The 14,444-nt window shown below is 48.8% G+C and overlaps 1 protein-coding gene across 1 annotated transcript; it reads left to right on the top strand.

Moving 5' to 3' along the window:
• Window positions 1–12,619: 12,619 nt before the first annotated feature.
• LOC102448821 (olfactory receptor 52R1-like) lies at window positions 12,620–13,528 on the top strand. The gene has a single exon (XM_075939444.1). The coding sequence runs from the start codon at window positions 12,620–12,622 to the stop codon at window positions 13,526–13,528; it is 909 nt and encodes a 302-aa protein (XP_075795559.1).
• The last annotated feature ends 916 nt before the right edge of the window (window positions 13,529–14,444 follow it).

Raw genomic sequence — 14,444 nt, 5'->3', positions numbered from 1 at the left:
AAAGAACCCCCTAGACCATTTCCCACCTGCTCAGAGCGATAGTGCATGTCACACCCCTGGGAGCCCTCGGGGAGTTCTGTGATCCCTTCTGTGGTAGCCATCCCTGGAGGCCTGAGTCACATGGACACACTGAGAGGACCTATGGGTGGCTGAAGATCTCCACAGCTCATGATCTTTACGTAATGAGAGACCATTCACCCTATCGAGAGGTGGAAATGTAGCCAATGATTTTAATTATTATTTATTGATTGTGTGAAGGTTTCATTAACATATCTGCTGTTTGACAAATTTCCATTCTACGTTAAGGAGATTTAATTTCAAGGATAAGATAGCACAGCATTTGGAGGAGCCAAGTGCTAGACATGAGAAAGAGCAGCTGGAATTAAGAAACTGTATGGCTACGTCTACACTGCAGGCTTCTTGTGCACGAACTGTGTTGCAGAAGAGTTCTTGTGCAAAAGGTCTTCCACAAGAGCGTGTCCACACTACCATGCGCTTTTGCGCAAGAGATGTGCTTTTGCGCAAGAGCATCCATGGTAGTGTGGACGCTCTCTTGGGCAAGAAAGCTCTGATGGCCATTTTAACCATAGGGATTTCTTGTGCAAGAAATTCATGTGGCCTGTCTACACTACCTTCTCGTGGAAGAGCTCTTGCACAAGAGGGCTTATTCCTCGTGGGAAGAGGAATAACTCTTCCGGAAGAAGCCCAGTTTTCCAACGCTGTACTGTAAATTTACTTGTGCAAGAATGCATCTGCAGTGTAAACACTCTGCAAGTTTTTGTGCAAGAACAGGTGTTCTTGTGCAAAAAGCCTGCAATATAGACATAGCCTAAGTTAACCTCTGCAAAAGTCCCTAGGCGGTTACAGGCCACAGAGACATGACATGACACCACACATGACAGAAATGGTCCCCATGCTCGCAGTGCTGTAACACAATGTCATAAAATGACTTCAAATGAAATAAAAGGCCTCAGATGTTCATTCTCTCAATCTCCTAGCATGTCGCCTTCGAAAGGGGTCATATTGCCCTGCGGCAGCCCTCGTGTGTCTCCCGTGTTTTCTTTTGTTAAAAAGGAGCCATATAAAAAGTGGAAACTAGGTCAAAAGACAGAGGATGGATGCAATCAAACAACATACGCATGCAGGGTCTGAAAGGGCATAACAAGTGGGGTTTTCCAAAGGGATCTGTTTTGGAACCGGTTCTGTTTGAACGATTTAGATATCGGCATAGAGAGTACTCTGGGGCAGGGGCAGGCCAGAGAGCACCTGCAGAGTGGGAGAAAGTAGCCCAAACAAGGGGAAGGTCCTGCCACATAGGAGCAGAGGAGAGCAGGGCAATTAGAGGCCGCTGTGAGAGAGCTGGCTCAGGCAGATTGGGGCCAGCTGACTCCACTCCTGGCAGGGTGAAGGCCTTTAAAAGCCTCCCCAGTTGGAAGATGGGGGAGAGTGAGAGGATGGGAGGAGAGGTATAGGAGAAGTGGGGAGGAGAAGTTTGAGGGCTTCAGGGGGTGGCCGAGTTAGTCTGTTTCAGAAAAAACAACAAATGGTCTGGTAGCACTTTATAGACTAGCAAAACAAGTAGATAATATCATGAGCTTTCGTGGGTACTGCCCACTTCTTCAGATGACTGGAGTTATGAGTTGGGGATATGAAAACTCAAAATAAATCGGAGAGGGGAAGGGGAAGAGGGAGAAAAAGAAAAAGGACGGGGGGTGTGAGACAGAGCATCAATAAGTATCTGGAGAATGGGTACTTAAACCTAAGCAGATAAAAATCAAAGTCAATAGACAGATGCTAAGGCAGGAAGGATATCACTCCGAGAGCTGTTAGCACCTTCAGCGGTTATGAAGTAGGTCATGTCCTAGCCAGCCCATATCACGATTGAGTCCATTAGCATGTGAATTGAATTTGTGGATGAACAGGGATTCCAATCCTTCCCTGTGTATTTGGCTTGTGGAGCCGGCCTGTGACAAGACAGCCACCTGCAGGTCTGGATAGACATCTATCAGGGACGGTGCTTGGTCCTGCCATGAGGACTTGGTGAATTCTCCCTGGGAGGTCCCTTCCAGTTCTAGGATTCTGTGATGTACCTTGTGAGTGGCACATTCACTGGCATATTCCCAAACTCAATGTTAGCAGATCCCCACAGAACGGAGCCAGCCAGGGAATTCCCACACCCACCATCTGCTGCTGAACACCCTGCTCCCCGAATCCTCCAGCTAATTCACTCCTGTCAAGTCACACAAAACTGATGCTCACCGCACACATTCATGACAAGGTGACACTATCATCTGGCAACTTCCCAAAAGCTAGGAGAGGAGAATTCAGTCTCATTCCTCTGTCTAAATCTCCAGCTGCTCCGCAGAGATGAAATACCCCCAAAGAGCCAGAGGGGAGGCCGAGAATCCAATGCTGGGGATCCAAGCGCCCTCCAGCTGAGGCAGACCTGGGAAGTCTGACTCATCCCGGCACATCCCATTCCACTCAGCCTGGCACATCCCATTCTAGTTCCCCTGGGAGACACTGGGAGGGAATGAACCGAGAGGGAGAGAACAAACCCAACGCCAACTCCCATCCGGCCTCTGCCCACGGGTCTCCCACTTATTCCAGCGCAGCTTTCAGGGCACAGCGAGATCTCTGTCTCCATCCACAGGAGCAGTTGGGGGAGGGATATTTTATTGTTAAGTCTCTTCCCTCAAGACCGTGCCGGGTGGGCAGGTCCCTGGGTTGCAGGGGAAGTGGAGTCTCCGAGTTCACTCCCCACAGAAGCTACTCCTGAGACCTTCCGATACACCTGGAGAAGAGTGAGAAGGCTCAGCCTCCCTCTCCTGGTTTTTTCCCTGCCTCCCGCCCAACGAGCAGCCCTGCCCTCTTGGTGTGACAGAGCGACAGAGATTTCTGCAGAGAAGTCCGTGCTCCTTGGGTCACTCTGCAATTCTGACACTCCTTTTCTGTCTGACTTTGTCTGAATCACCTCTCGCCGTGCCTCAGTTTACCCATGTGTACCATGGGGATACATGCAGAGTGACTGTCCTGTGCTAGGTGCGTTTACGATCCCTCAATGGAAGGTGCTGCCCAGAGCGATGGTCGTTGCTGAGGAGAATGACTGATCTGTGTTCCCTTAGCCACAGCCTGCGCGCCTGCAGAAGGAATTCCTGTCCCCCCATGGTCAGCTCTCCCCAGATCTGTCTGTCACTGTCTGCCCATCCCCCCGGGCAGTGACAGGCCACAGACGCTGTGGAGACCTGGGCATTGTCCCTCGTTTTCTTCCTAATCAACTGCACTTTTTAGATGCACAGAAACACCCAGAGCAGCCAATTGCTCCCTGACTCAGCCCAGAGCCCAGGAGTTCTCGCCCTTTGGGAAGGGCCTTAATTGCTGTTTACTACTCACTGCTAAAGAGCCCCAGAGCACAGACAGGCTGGCCTCTGGCCTGTTTACGTGCAGATGCCGCTTCTCTGCTGGGGCCTGAGGGAACCCACTGGGACTGCCCAGAGCTGGGTTATAACCATGCCCAGCCCTGTGCTGGCTCTTGGTGAGGGACCCTGCTGCGGACGCTGTGCTGAGAGAGGTGCGGGACGCGGCTGCCTGAGGGGAGTTCCCAGGGAAGACACGTCCCTCTCAGCACCCACAGGTACCAGCTCTGGCTGAGAACTGACCTGCCCGACAACCGCAGAGCTTTGTGGCCGTGCTAAGGTTGTGAACAAGTCTATGACCCTTTGCACTCTGTGCAGCTTCTCTATTGATGCTGCGTGTGCACCGTGCTATGCGCCTGCATTTCAGTGGCCGTTGTTTGCTCAGGCTCCTCTGAGGGAAACCTGTCCCGGGAGTGCTCATAAAATCATAGAGCACTAGAACTGGAAGGGACCTTCGAGAAGTCCTCAATTCAGCCCCCTACCCTCACGGCAGGACCAAGCAGGGTCTAGACAGGTGTGTGTGCAACCTGATCTTACATATCTCCAGTGATGGAGATTCCACAACCTCCCTAGACAACTTATTCCAGTGTTTAACCACCCTGACAGGTGGGAAGTTTTTCCCAATGTCCAACCTAAACCTCCCCTGCTGCCATTTAAGCCCATTGCTTCTTGTCCTGTCAGAGGCCAAGGAGAACAATTTTTCTCCGTCCTCCTTGTAACCTTGCAACCCCCTTTTGAAAATCGCTGTCTCTAATGTTGTACTTTAAAGAACTGCGCAGGATTTTCTTCAGGGGGGCAAGACAAGATGCCATGTGTATTGGTGTCATGATCATAAGGTTTAGCTAGCAGGCTGGGGACTAAGGGGTTAACCGTACCTAGTCAGGTAGATTCAGCCAATAGGGATGTAGGCAGGACTTTCAAACAGGGACAAAAGAATTTTGTTTTTTCCCTCCTTTGTTCTGGGAGTTGCTCTCCAGCTATGAAGGGAGACAGACATGTCTCTCTCTCTCCAAGAACCAATCCTTCACTTTCTATAAGTAGGGTAAAGTTTAGATAAATCCATTCGGTGTTATTGTTTTATAGTTTGGGATCTGCTGTCTGTGCATTTTAAACAATGTTTTGGCTTTCCTTTGTAACTAAGTTCTAAGCCCATGGAGTTTCTCCATGGCTGCGTCTAGATTGGCATGATTTTCCGGAAATGCTTTTAACGGAAAAGTTTTCCATTAAAAGCATTTGCAGAACAGAGCGTCTAGATTGGCACTTTTTGCGGAAAAGCGTCCGTGCCATTCTAGATGTGCTTTTCCGCAAAAAAACCCTGATCGCCATTTTCGCGATCGGGGCTTTTTTGTGGAAAACAAATCTGAGCTGTCTGCACTGGCCCTTTTGCGTAAAAGGGACTTTTGCCCGAACAGGAGCAACATAGTATTTCCGCAGGAATCACTGATTTCTTACAGTAGGAAGTCAGTGCTTTTGCGGAAATTCAAGCGGCCAGTGTAGACAGCTGGCAAGTTTTTCCGGAAAAGTGGCTGATTTTCCAGAAAAACTGGCCAGTCTAGACACCATGGGCTGTGTCCAGACTCAGGGGTTTTTTCGGGAAAAGTAGCCTTTTCCCGAAAAAACTTCCCCTGCGTCCAGACTCAAGCCGCGTTCTTTCGAAATAATTTCGAAAGAACGTGGCTTTTCTTTCGATGGCAGTAAACCTCGTTTCACGAGGAAGAACGCCTTCTTTCAAAAGTTCCTCTTTCGAAAGAAGGCGTTCTTCAATGTAAATAGGGCTTCCTCGAAAGAGAGCATCCAGACTCGCTGGGTGCTCTCTTTCAAAAAAGCGGATTGCTCTTTCGAAAGATCCGCCTGCAGTCTAGACGCGATCTTTCGAAAGAGGCTCTTTCGAAAGATGCTTTCGAAAGAGCCTCTTTCGAAAGAAGCCTGCGGTCTAGACATAGCACATGAGTATATTATTTTGTGACTTTTCCATCTAATCATTATACTTGCAACAGGAATAATGTGGTGATAATAAAAGTTTCTCTTTTCTTTTATTAACATGGTCCTGGTTACTGGCTGTGTCCTGGTTTGTATTTTAAGGGTGAGATTTCCCAACTAGACTTCCCCCTGATTTTCTTTATTAATATTTGTGTGGTGGCAATGGCGATTTTATTCCCAAAATCTAGGTTGTTAACATTTTGAGGAAAGTTTTATACCAAAGCCTGGTAAATAAGGTTTTGGGGTACTTATGCTGGCTGTATTTTGCATGCCAGAGTGGGGAAGGAGCTATGGCAATTGGCAATACCTCATGATTGTACTAGACGCGTATACGATACCAGACCCTGTATGCGCACACACACACACACACACACACAAACACACACACACACACACACATGCTGTTGAGTCAGGGCTTAGTTACAACTGTGTTGCTCCCCGTCACACCCTGGCCAGGTGAGGGAGATGCAGGGGCTGAGTGAGGAATGTCCGGATCGATGCCCATTTCGACAAGACCAGACCCAAAGCGGTAGTTTTCTTCCCATGCTCTTTGTATGTGTCAGTTCATAGATCTTGTGCTGTCCCACCGCCCCTGGACACTGTAGGGCCATGAGTCCTCCGGTACCAGCTGATGGGACTTGGATCTTCTTCTCTTGATGGAGCTGGGATCTTCTCTTTCTTGGGCGGGTTCTGCCGCAGGCCTCACTAGCATTGTTCTCTCGCCATCAAGGTGATGCTGGCAGCTGGTCTCGAGCCAGGCTGGCTCCAGCGGCTGATCCCTTGACCCCCCTCTACACACACATTCACACATTTGCACAGACACACACCTAGCTTTATACAGACTTAAGGCCGCGCAATTGGGGAAAATGGGGTTTCCATTGCAATAGATTAAAAACATTTAAAAAAAACAGATTCTCCAAAGGGAATTCTTAAAAGGTTATGAATGAATTAATTCAAATCCCATTCATAAAAAGGGGCCACAATTCCTGAGGTTACAAACATACTGTCACATTAGTCGATATCGTTATTCAAAAGGGCGATTTTATACGCAGCCCTACAGGGAGATCTGAGGAAACCCCGCAGCATCCAGCAGTGTGAGAAAGCACAGACACAGTCACCTCCCCTCTGGCATCTCAGGGTGCTGGCCGGTAATGGTGGGGAGGGGTCTGACCTGACTTTAAGCTCCTGGAAAACACAGAGGTGCTAAGGCTCCACACTGGAACAAACGCACCGTTGTTTTTTATCCTAGACAGGACATCTGTCCTCGCGTCAGTCGGGAAGTCTCCTGAATGGTGATATCTGAGATTTTCAAAAACCAGTCCCACCAGATGCAGACACCCAAGTTTGTAAATTTCAGTCCAAATGCGTAAAGCCGGGCAAACTGAGATGCCTCTGAAAATGGGCCCGGCTAATTGAAGGTGTCAGATTTGCTTAACGAGCAGTGCTATTAAGAGTAATGGCCAATCCATGTGTGAATCCCATTGAGCTAAGCTCTTGGCTGCAGTAATTCATGTGGCAAGGAGTTCCACAGGCCAAATATGTATTATGTGGACCATTTTCTTTTATTAGTGTTCCATGTTCATGGTTTCCATATAATTTACTGTCTCCTTGTTCCTGTGTTGTAAGACACAGCAAGTATAAATGGCAGCTTTTCTTTCTTTCTTGATAGTCGTAGATTTGAAGGGTCAGATGAAACCATTAGATCATCCAGTCTAAGCTCTTGTAAAATGGCAGCCTTTTGATTTCACCCAGTTACCCCTGCACTGGGCCAAGTGACAGGTGTGTGCCCATCACCTGCCATGAAATTTACATCAGTTGTTCTAGCCCTCAGGCAAGATGCAGGATTGCTTGTTTCTGAACCACCGAAGACAGCTGGCTGGCCAGCCTCTTATTTTTGGACTTTCCATTAAGAGCTTTTACTATCTCCTGAGGCATTTCTTCCATGCTGCTTCTGATCTTACAGGTGAGAAAGTTTCCCTGCAATTTCATCAAAATCTGCTCTGATGGAGTTAGACCCCTTGTCCCTTGTCCTGTCCTCTGGGACAAGGAAAAACGACTTTTCCCAGCTATGCGAAGATGGTTGTTATAGTCCCCTCTGTTTCCTCTTATCCAAACTTCTGCTTCCAGTCACTGGGCCTTGCGTTGCCTTTCTCTTCAAGATTGCAGAGCCTGTACTTACCATTTCAGCTAAATCAAATTCTTTCTGTCTCTCACTGTCCTGCATGTTCTCCAGCTTCCAAACATTTTGGTGGATCTTTTCTGCACCCTCTCCGAGTTCTCAACAGCCTTCTGGAAACGTGGCCCTCCAATATTGCACATTGTCAGTTTCACCGGTGCCAGGGACAGGTAAAATCCTCCCCCTGCTGCAACTCACCACCCCCCTGTTTGTTCACCGAAGGATCCCATCAGCCCTTAGGGCCCTGGGATCACACTGGGAGCCCGAGATGAACTGGGTGTCCACGTTGAATCTAATTCCCTTTCAAGGCCCCTGTGATCCCGTGTCTGTGGGCCGGGCTTGGAGGCCCTGTTCCACTAGGATAACTTTGCATGTGATTGTATTGGACAGTTTGTTTGCCTGGGACCAGCTCACCAAGGGTATGTTGACCCGTCTGCTGGCAGAGGAATGCAAATTAGGCTGGTCGAAATTACTAATGAAGCGTGGGTTTAAATATCCCACGCTTCATTAGCATAAAAATGGCTGCTCTTTTTTTCAGCACAAGCCTTTGTCAGAGAAAAGCAACATTCTAGAGGGTGATCTATTGCTAAAGAAAGCCTTTTCCGATAGATCCTGTGCACCTTGTTTCACGAGGCATAAGGGGCGCAGTCTAGACATACCCCAAATGCTACCAGTCAGTCTGTGTGCCTGCCCTGACCTCCTCACTGTCACCCTTCCACAAATCTTTGGGCTGTCTGCAAATTTCATCCACAACCATTTCCTATTTGCTTCCAGTTCATTCATAAAAATAATGAAGGGTGTCAGGCCTAGAACTGATCCCGGCTGAACCAAACTGTGGGGACCCCCCCTCGTGCTTTTTGAAATGGGCTTATGGACCCAAAGATGCCTCACTCAAAGATGCTTGGAGCAAATTGCCTCATGTAACCCATCAGTCCTCATGTCCGAATCCGCTGGGTCTGCTCATATGATTTTGGAGAGTGTTCCATCCTTGTGTGGAAAGTTAGCTTTATGTCTCATGGATAGAATGATTTGTGGTTTTAAATGTCCAAGGCAAGCCACCAAGGGGGTTTCCCTCAAGGTCAGGTCATCTTTTGTCCTTTAAGTCTTAGCAGTCCTGGGAAGTCACGTGACCTCCTTAACTAATAGGGGCTGGCCAGGTAACTTGCCACCGAAGGGGGAGATGTAGAAACAGAACTCCTGCCCAAAGTGGGATCTATAAAACAATGGGAAACGAGCCGTCTCTTTGTCTTTGGCTGGCGTGGCACGCCCAAGAAGATAACTGACGACCCCAGGTGTCATGAACAGGAGGAGGCTGACCAGCACCCGGTGACTAAGGGGTTAACTCAAGTACCTAGCAAAGGTGTGGGCCAGGGGACCGGGAGAGCCAATCAAGATAGAGGGTTGACATTTGAATTGGATCTAGGTTCCCTGCCTGCTTTCTTTGTGTGGGAGAGAGAAACCAGGAGTTGAGACACACAGAGGGTATGCCTACACAGCAAAGTTATTTTTTTTAAAATAACTTTCCTAGCATCCACACAAGTTAATTGCTATTTCGAAATTAATTTGAAAAAGCGGAGGGCTTATTTTGAAATTGGTAAACCTCATTCCATGAGGAATAGCACCAATTCAAGTCTGCTGCATCAAGTTTATCTTATGTTTTGTAATAAACGTCTTTTCAGGTGATGATGTGATTCTTGTGTCCTGGAAGGTCTGTGGCTGTGTGTGTGGCTGTGTGTGTGTGTGTGTGTGTGTGTGTGTGTGTGTGTGTGTGTGTGTATCTGCAAGCCTTTGACAGTGTGTCTAGAATGCAGGGTTTTTTCGAAAAAAGTAGCCTTTTTTCGAAAAACTTCACCTGCGTCTGGACTACAGCCATGTTCTTTTGAAATTAAATCAAAAGAACGTGGCTTTTCTTTCGACGGCGGTACTCCTCATTTCATGAGGAATAACGCCTTTTTTCGAAAGCGCTCTTTTGAAAAATGGTGCTATGTAATGCAAACTGTGCTTTTTCGAAAGAGAGCATCCAGACTGCCTGAGTGCTCTCTTTTGAAAAAGCAGCTTGCTTTTTCGAAAGTACTGGTTGTAGGCTAGAGGCTCTTTTTCAAAAGAAGCTTTTTCAGAAGTATCTTTCGAAAGAGGCTTGCAGTCTAGACGAAGCCTGAGGTTATATCTAGACTGCATCCTTCTGTTGGCAGAGGGATGCAGATTTAGGTAGGTCGACATTGCAAATGAAGCAGGGATTTAAATATCCCATGCTTCATTTGCATAAAAATGGCGGCCGCTTTTTGCCGACGTGACACTTTTTTTAGCAAAAAGCGGCAGTCTGGAGGGGGATCTGTTGAGAAAGAAAGGCTTTTTCGACAGATCCTGGAAACCTCCTTGCAGGAGGCATAAAGAATCTGTCGAAAAAGGCTTTCTTTCTCAACAGATCCCCCTCCAGGCTGCCACTTTTTGGCAACACAGTGCCGAGTTGGCAAAACGTGGTGGCCATTTTTATGCAAATGAAGCGTGGGATATTTAAATCCCCGCTTTCTTAGCCATGTCAACCTGCCTAATCTGCATCCCTCTGCCGATAGAGGGATGCAGTCTAGACATACCCTGAACCTATAGCTACACTGCTGTCTTTTTCTGGAAGAAGATATTCAAATCATGCTCTCATTTGCATATCATCTTCCGATTCTTTTTGCGGAAGAGGTTTTTCCGGTATTTGGCCCCATATAGATGGGTGAAATGTGAAAAAAAACCTTCTTTTGCAAGACCCCTTATTCGTTATACATCAAGGTTTACAGAGTCTTATGAAAGATGGGGGTTGTCTGACATTAGGCCCCGTCTATACAGGGCCAAATACTGGAAAAATCTGTTCTGCAAAAAGAATCAGAAGAAGATATAAAAAATGAGAGTGGTATTTGAACATGTTCTTCCAGAAAAAAACAGCAGTGCAGCCATAGCCTGACGGAGGGGTCAGCTACCGGAGACTGCTGCTTGTTTTTCTCTTGTCTTTTTCCAAGCTTAAATGACAACCCCTAGTTTTAGGCATAAAAAGCACTTGGAGAAGGCAGCAATTCCCCAAAATCTGTGTATTAGGATTCGTAGGGGAAGTTTTTGTAACCAGAGCCCGTAGAGGCAAAGGTTTGAGCTCTTTGCGGGACCCCAGCTTCTGCACTCGGAGGGCAAGTCAACATCGCCCGTGGTTTTCAAAGGAAGATATGCAAATTTAGTGAGAATTTGCATATGTTCTTCTGATCCCTTTCTTGGAAGATTTTTTTCCAGAAAAAAATCAGTCTAGATGGGGGTTTTCAAAAGAACCCTTCTTGAAAAATGTGGTTTTCAGGGTTCTTTTGAACACCCCCGTCTCGACTGCTTTTTTCTTTTTAAAGAACTCTTCCGAAAAAGGGATTGGAAGAAGCTATGCAAATTCGCGCCGTGGGAAAAGGAGACTTCCCTAGTTTTGGAGTCTTAGCTGGAACAAGAACCATTTTTGTGGGGCTTTGTAACCAGCTAAAGTGTATGTTAGAATTATCTACGTGGTTTTTGTTATTTATAATTTGTAATCTACTTTACTCTGCCCATTCTCACTTACAATCACTTCAATCCTGCTCCCTGTACTTAGTAATGATTGTTAGCGGGAGCAACCAGTCTGCACATTCCCCTTTCATTGCTTAAAGGACCTGGCCTAAATCTAAAACGATTTCCTTAGGAGGGTGGGGAAGCACTGGGATAGGTTCCCTAGGAAGGTGCCATCCCTAGAGGTGTTTAAGTCTCGGTTTGACAAAGCCCTGGCTGGGATGATTGAGTTGGGATTGGTCCTGCCTTGGGCAGGGGGCTGGACTTGATGACTCCTGAGGTCTCTTCCAGCCCGAGGATTCTAAATCATTCCTTAGGGATTCTGATCCCAGTTGGGGAAAGGTGTCTTTGGAAGCTGGGCTCAACACGATACTTTCCTTGGACCTGAAAAGTTTCAGTGTCTGGACTGCTCCTCGGGAGGAGCGTGGGGGTGGCCGTGAGTTCTGCTCAGGGCCGTCCCACAATATTTTGGCACCTGAGGCAGAGAGCTCAAATGATGCCCCATTACCGCCTGGATTGGGCCCAAACTTTGAAAGGTCTCTTGTGCTCTCCTTCCTCCAGCACTCCCCCATCTCTGTGCATCTAGAGTGGAGAGAATGCCTCTGCACCAGCAACAGACACAATTTTCTACACTCTGGGTCCTAGTGGCTTCCTCCCACAGTCTGGCAATTGAGGTGGCCGCCTCAGTTCGCCTCATGGTAAGGCCGGCCCTGGCTCTGGTCTGTGCATTGGCTGGAGGAGACCAGGGAGCTGTACCAGCAGGATTGGACAGTGAGAAGCCCGAGAGAGCAAGAAAGTGAGTGTTAGTGGCGTTGTCAGCACTCCAGGAAGCACCTCAAAGGGTCTTCTGTGACCACCCCCGCATCACAACCCCCATTCACTGACAAAGGCCTATTGACAGTATGCTCTGATGGTCGTAGAAGAAATGTAGCCGTGTCTTGCTTCTGATGGTCGTTAGCCCGTGTTCAGTGCCTCTCAAGGACGACATGGTTGATTGTTCCTTTTGTAGCTGAATGTTTTCTCTGATTCACTGAAATGCCTCAGCTCTGTAGACACCTGTTTTCTCTGCATTGTTCCCTTGGAAACAAATTGGTTTCTGTAGTGTTTTTTTCTCACTCTCAGATGCTGAGCAACAGGGGGAATGCGGGAGTCCAGACAGCGAGTGTGTTTCAGTGTGTGAAGAGCGATCAACCCGCTTACTTCACGAAAACAGCCACCAGTAGCACGTGTTGTGTCTCAGTAACACTCTCTCTGTCTTCAAGGCATTTGTGCTTCAACAACTGCACCCGAACCAGCACATACAGGAAGTCAGGGTAACGTACGGTACAGGCCAGAGACACCGTTCTGCTTCAGAGTTGGGCACCTTCTCCCCTACGCCATGTCAGATCCCAACACAACCCACTTCACCAACCCCTCCACCTTCATCCTGCTGGGCATCCCTGGCCTGGAGTGGGCCCATGTCTGGATCTCCATCCCCTTCTGCGCCATGTACGTCATAGCCCTCCTGGGGAACTTCACCATCCCATGCATCGTGATGACAGAGCCAAGACTCCATGAGCCCATGTACTATTTCCTCTGCATGCTGGCCGTCACCGACCTGGTCCTGGTGACGTCCATCCTGCCAAAAACACTGAGCATCTTCTGGTTCAATTCCAGGGAGATTGATTTTAATGCCTGCCTCACCCAGATGTTCTTCATAAAAGGCTTCTTCATGACTGAATCAGGGCTCTTCGTGGCCATGGCTTTGGATCGCTATGTGGCCATCTGCCATCCCCTGAGACATTCTGCTATCCTGACAGACCATGTAGTGTCCAAGCTTGGTCTTGCCATGCTGTTGCGTGGCAGTATAATCGTCCTGCCCTATCCCTTCCTGGCAAGGCAGTGGCCATATTGCAGAACCAACATCATCCCCAACACGCACTGTGAGCACTTCGCCGTGGTGAGCCTGGCCTGCGCCGACATCCGAGTCAGTAGCTACTATGGACTCTTTGTTATCTTTTTTGTGACCGGTGTGGACGTGGTTTTCATTGTTCTGTCCTATTTCCAGATCATCCGGGCCATCTTCAAACTCCCCAGCAAGGACGCCCGGCTCAAGACCTTTGGGACGTGCGGCACCCACCTGGGGGCCATGCTGGCCTTTTACATCCCACGTCTCTTCTACTCACTTGCGTCTCGCTTTGGAGAGAACATGCCCCTGTATTTTCATATTCTGAGTGCCAACATGTACCTCCTGCTGCCCCCCACGCTGAACCCCATCATCTACGGGGTGAAGACCAAGCAGATCTGGGACAGACTGCTCTGGGTCTTCACTCTTTGTGGGGGAAAAGTTTTCTCCTGGTGCTGTGGCTCTCAGACAGAGCTGAGGGCTGACAGGGTGCCGGGCCCGCTTCCCTGAGATAAAAACTGGCCAAGAAGACATCAAATCCATTTCTGTACACATGAGACACTATTGACCCCTAAGGCTGCCACACTCCCTGTTGCTGGTAACCAAAGCCCTCAGGCCCAGCCTCTTTCCCTCCACCAAGGCTCCATCATGGTCCATGCCTTCCCTCCATGCCCCACTTACTAGGCCCTGCGCCTGTGATTGTCTCATCTCCTGCCTCCACTGTCACTGTCTTGATCATCTCTACCATCCGTTTTGCTACCATTTGGCAACAGACATGATGAGGGGGCTGGAGCACATGACCTACGAGGAGAGACTGAGGGTTTTGGGCTTGTTCAGTCTGCAGAAGAGAAGAGTGAGGGGGGATTTGAGAGCAACTTCCTGAAGGGAGGTTCCAAAGAGGATGGAGAGAGGCTGTTCTCAGTAGTGACAGATGCAGAACAAGGAGCAATGGGCTCAAGTTGCAGTGGGAGATGTCTAGGTTGGATATTAGGAAAAAATGTTTCCCTATGAGGGTGGGGAAGCAGGAGAGTGGCCAACTGGGGCCAAGGTCTCTCTGTCACCACCAGACAGGGCCAGTGACACAAACCACCCCTTCCCCCGGAGGAACTGCTAGGCAGCACAGCTCTCCCCCTGGAGCAGCCACCAGTCAAGACCAGGCATCAAAGCCATGTCCCCTGCAGGCCGGTACAGGGAAGCTCAGCCCTGCCTGCTCCCTTCCTTCGGGAGAAGCCACCGTCCAAGCAGTGTGGCCCTTGGCGCCCCAGGCAGTGTCCATCACTGGTGTAGCGTGTCCCTGGTCACCACAGGTAGCCATCACAATCCCTCCCAGACCTCCCAGTTCTCTGCCTTGTCCCCCCTGGCCAAAGCCTCCCTCCCTCTGCCCTGAAACCTGCTCCCCTCTGCCCTGAGTACCTCACCTCCAGCC

Source organism: Pelodiscus sinensis, chromosome 1, assembly GCF_049634645.1.
Source record: "Pelodiscus sinensis isolate JC-2024 chromosome 1, ASM4963464v1, whole genome shotgun sequence".
Lineage (NCBI taxonomy): Eukaryota > Metazoa > Chordata > Testudines > Trionychidae > Pelodiscus > Pelodiscus sinensis.
Note: the sequence above shows the minus strand (reverse complement) of the source record. Positions and strands in the feature narration are given on the sequence as shown.

Excerpts from the sequence above, each read along its gene's own strand:
- LOC102448821 (XM_075939444.1), top strand. The coding sequence starts at position 12,620 with ATGTACGTCATAGCCCTCCTGGGGAACTTCACCATCCCATGCATCGTG.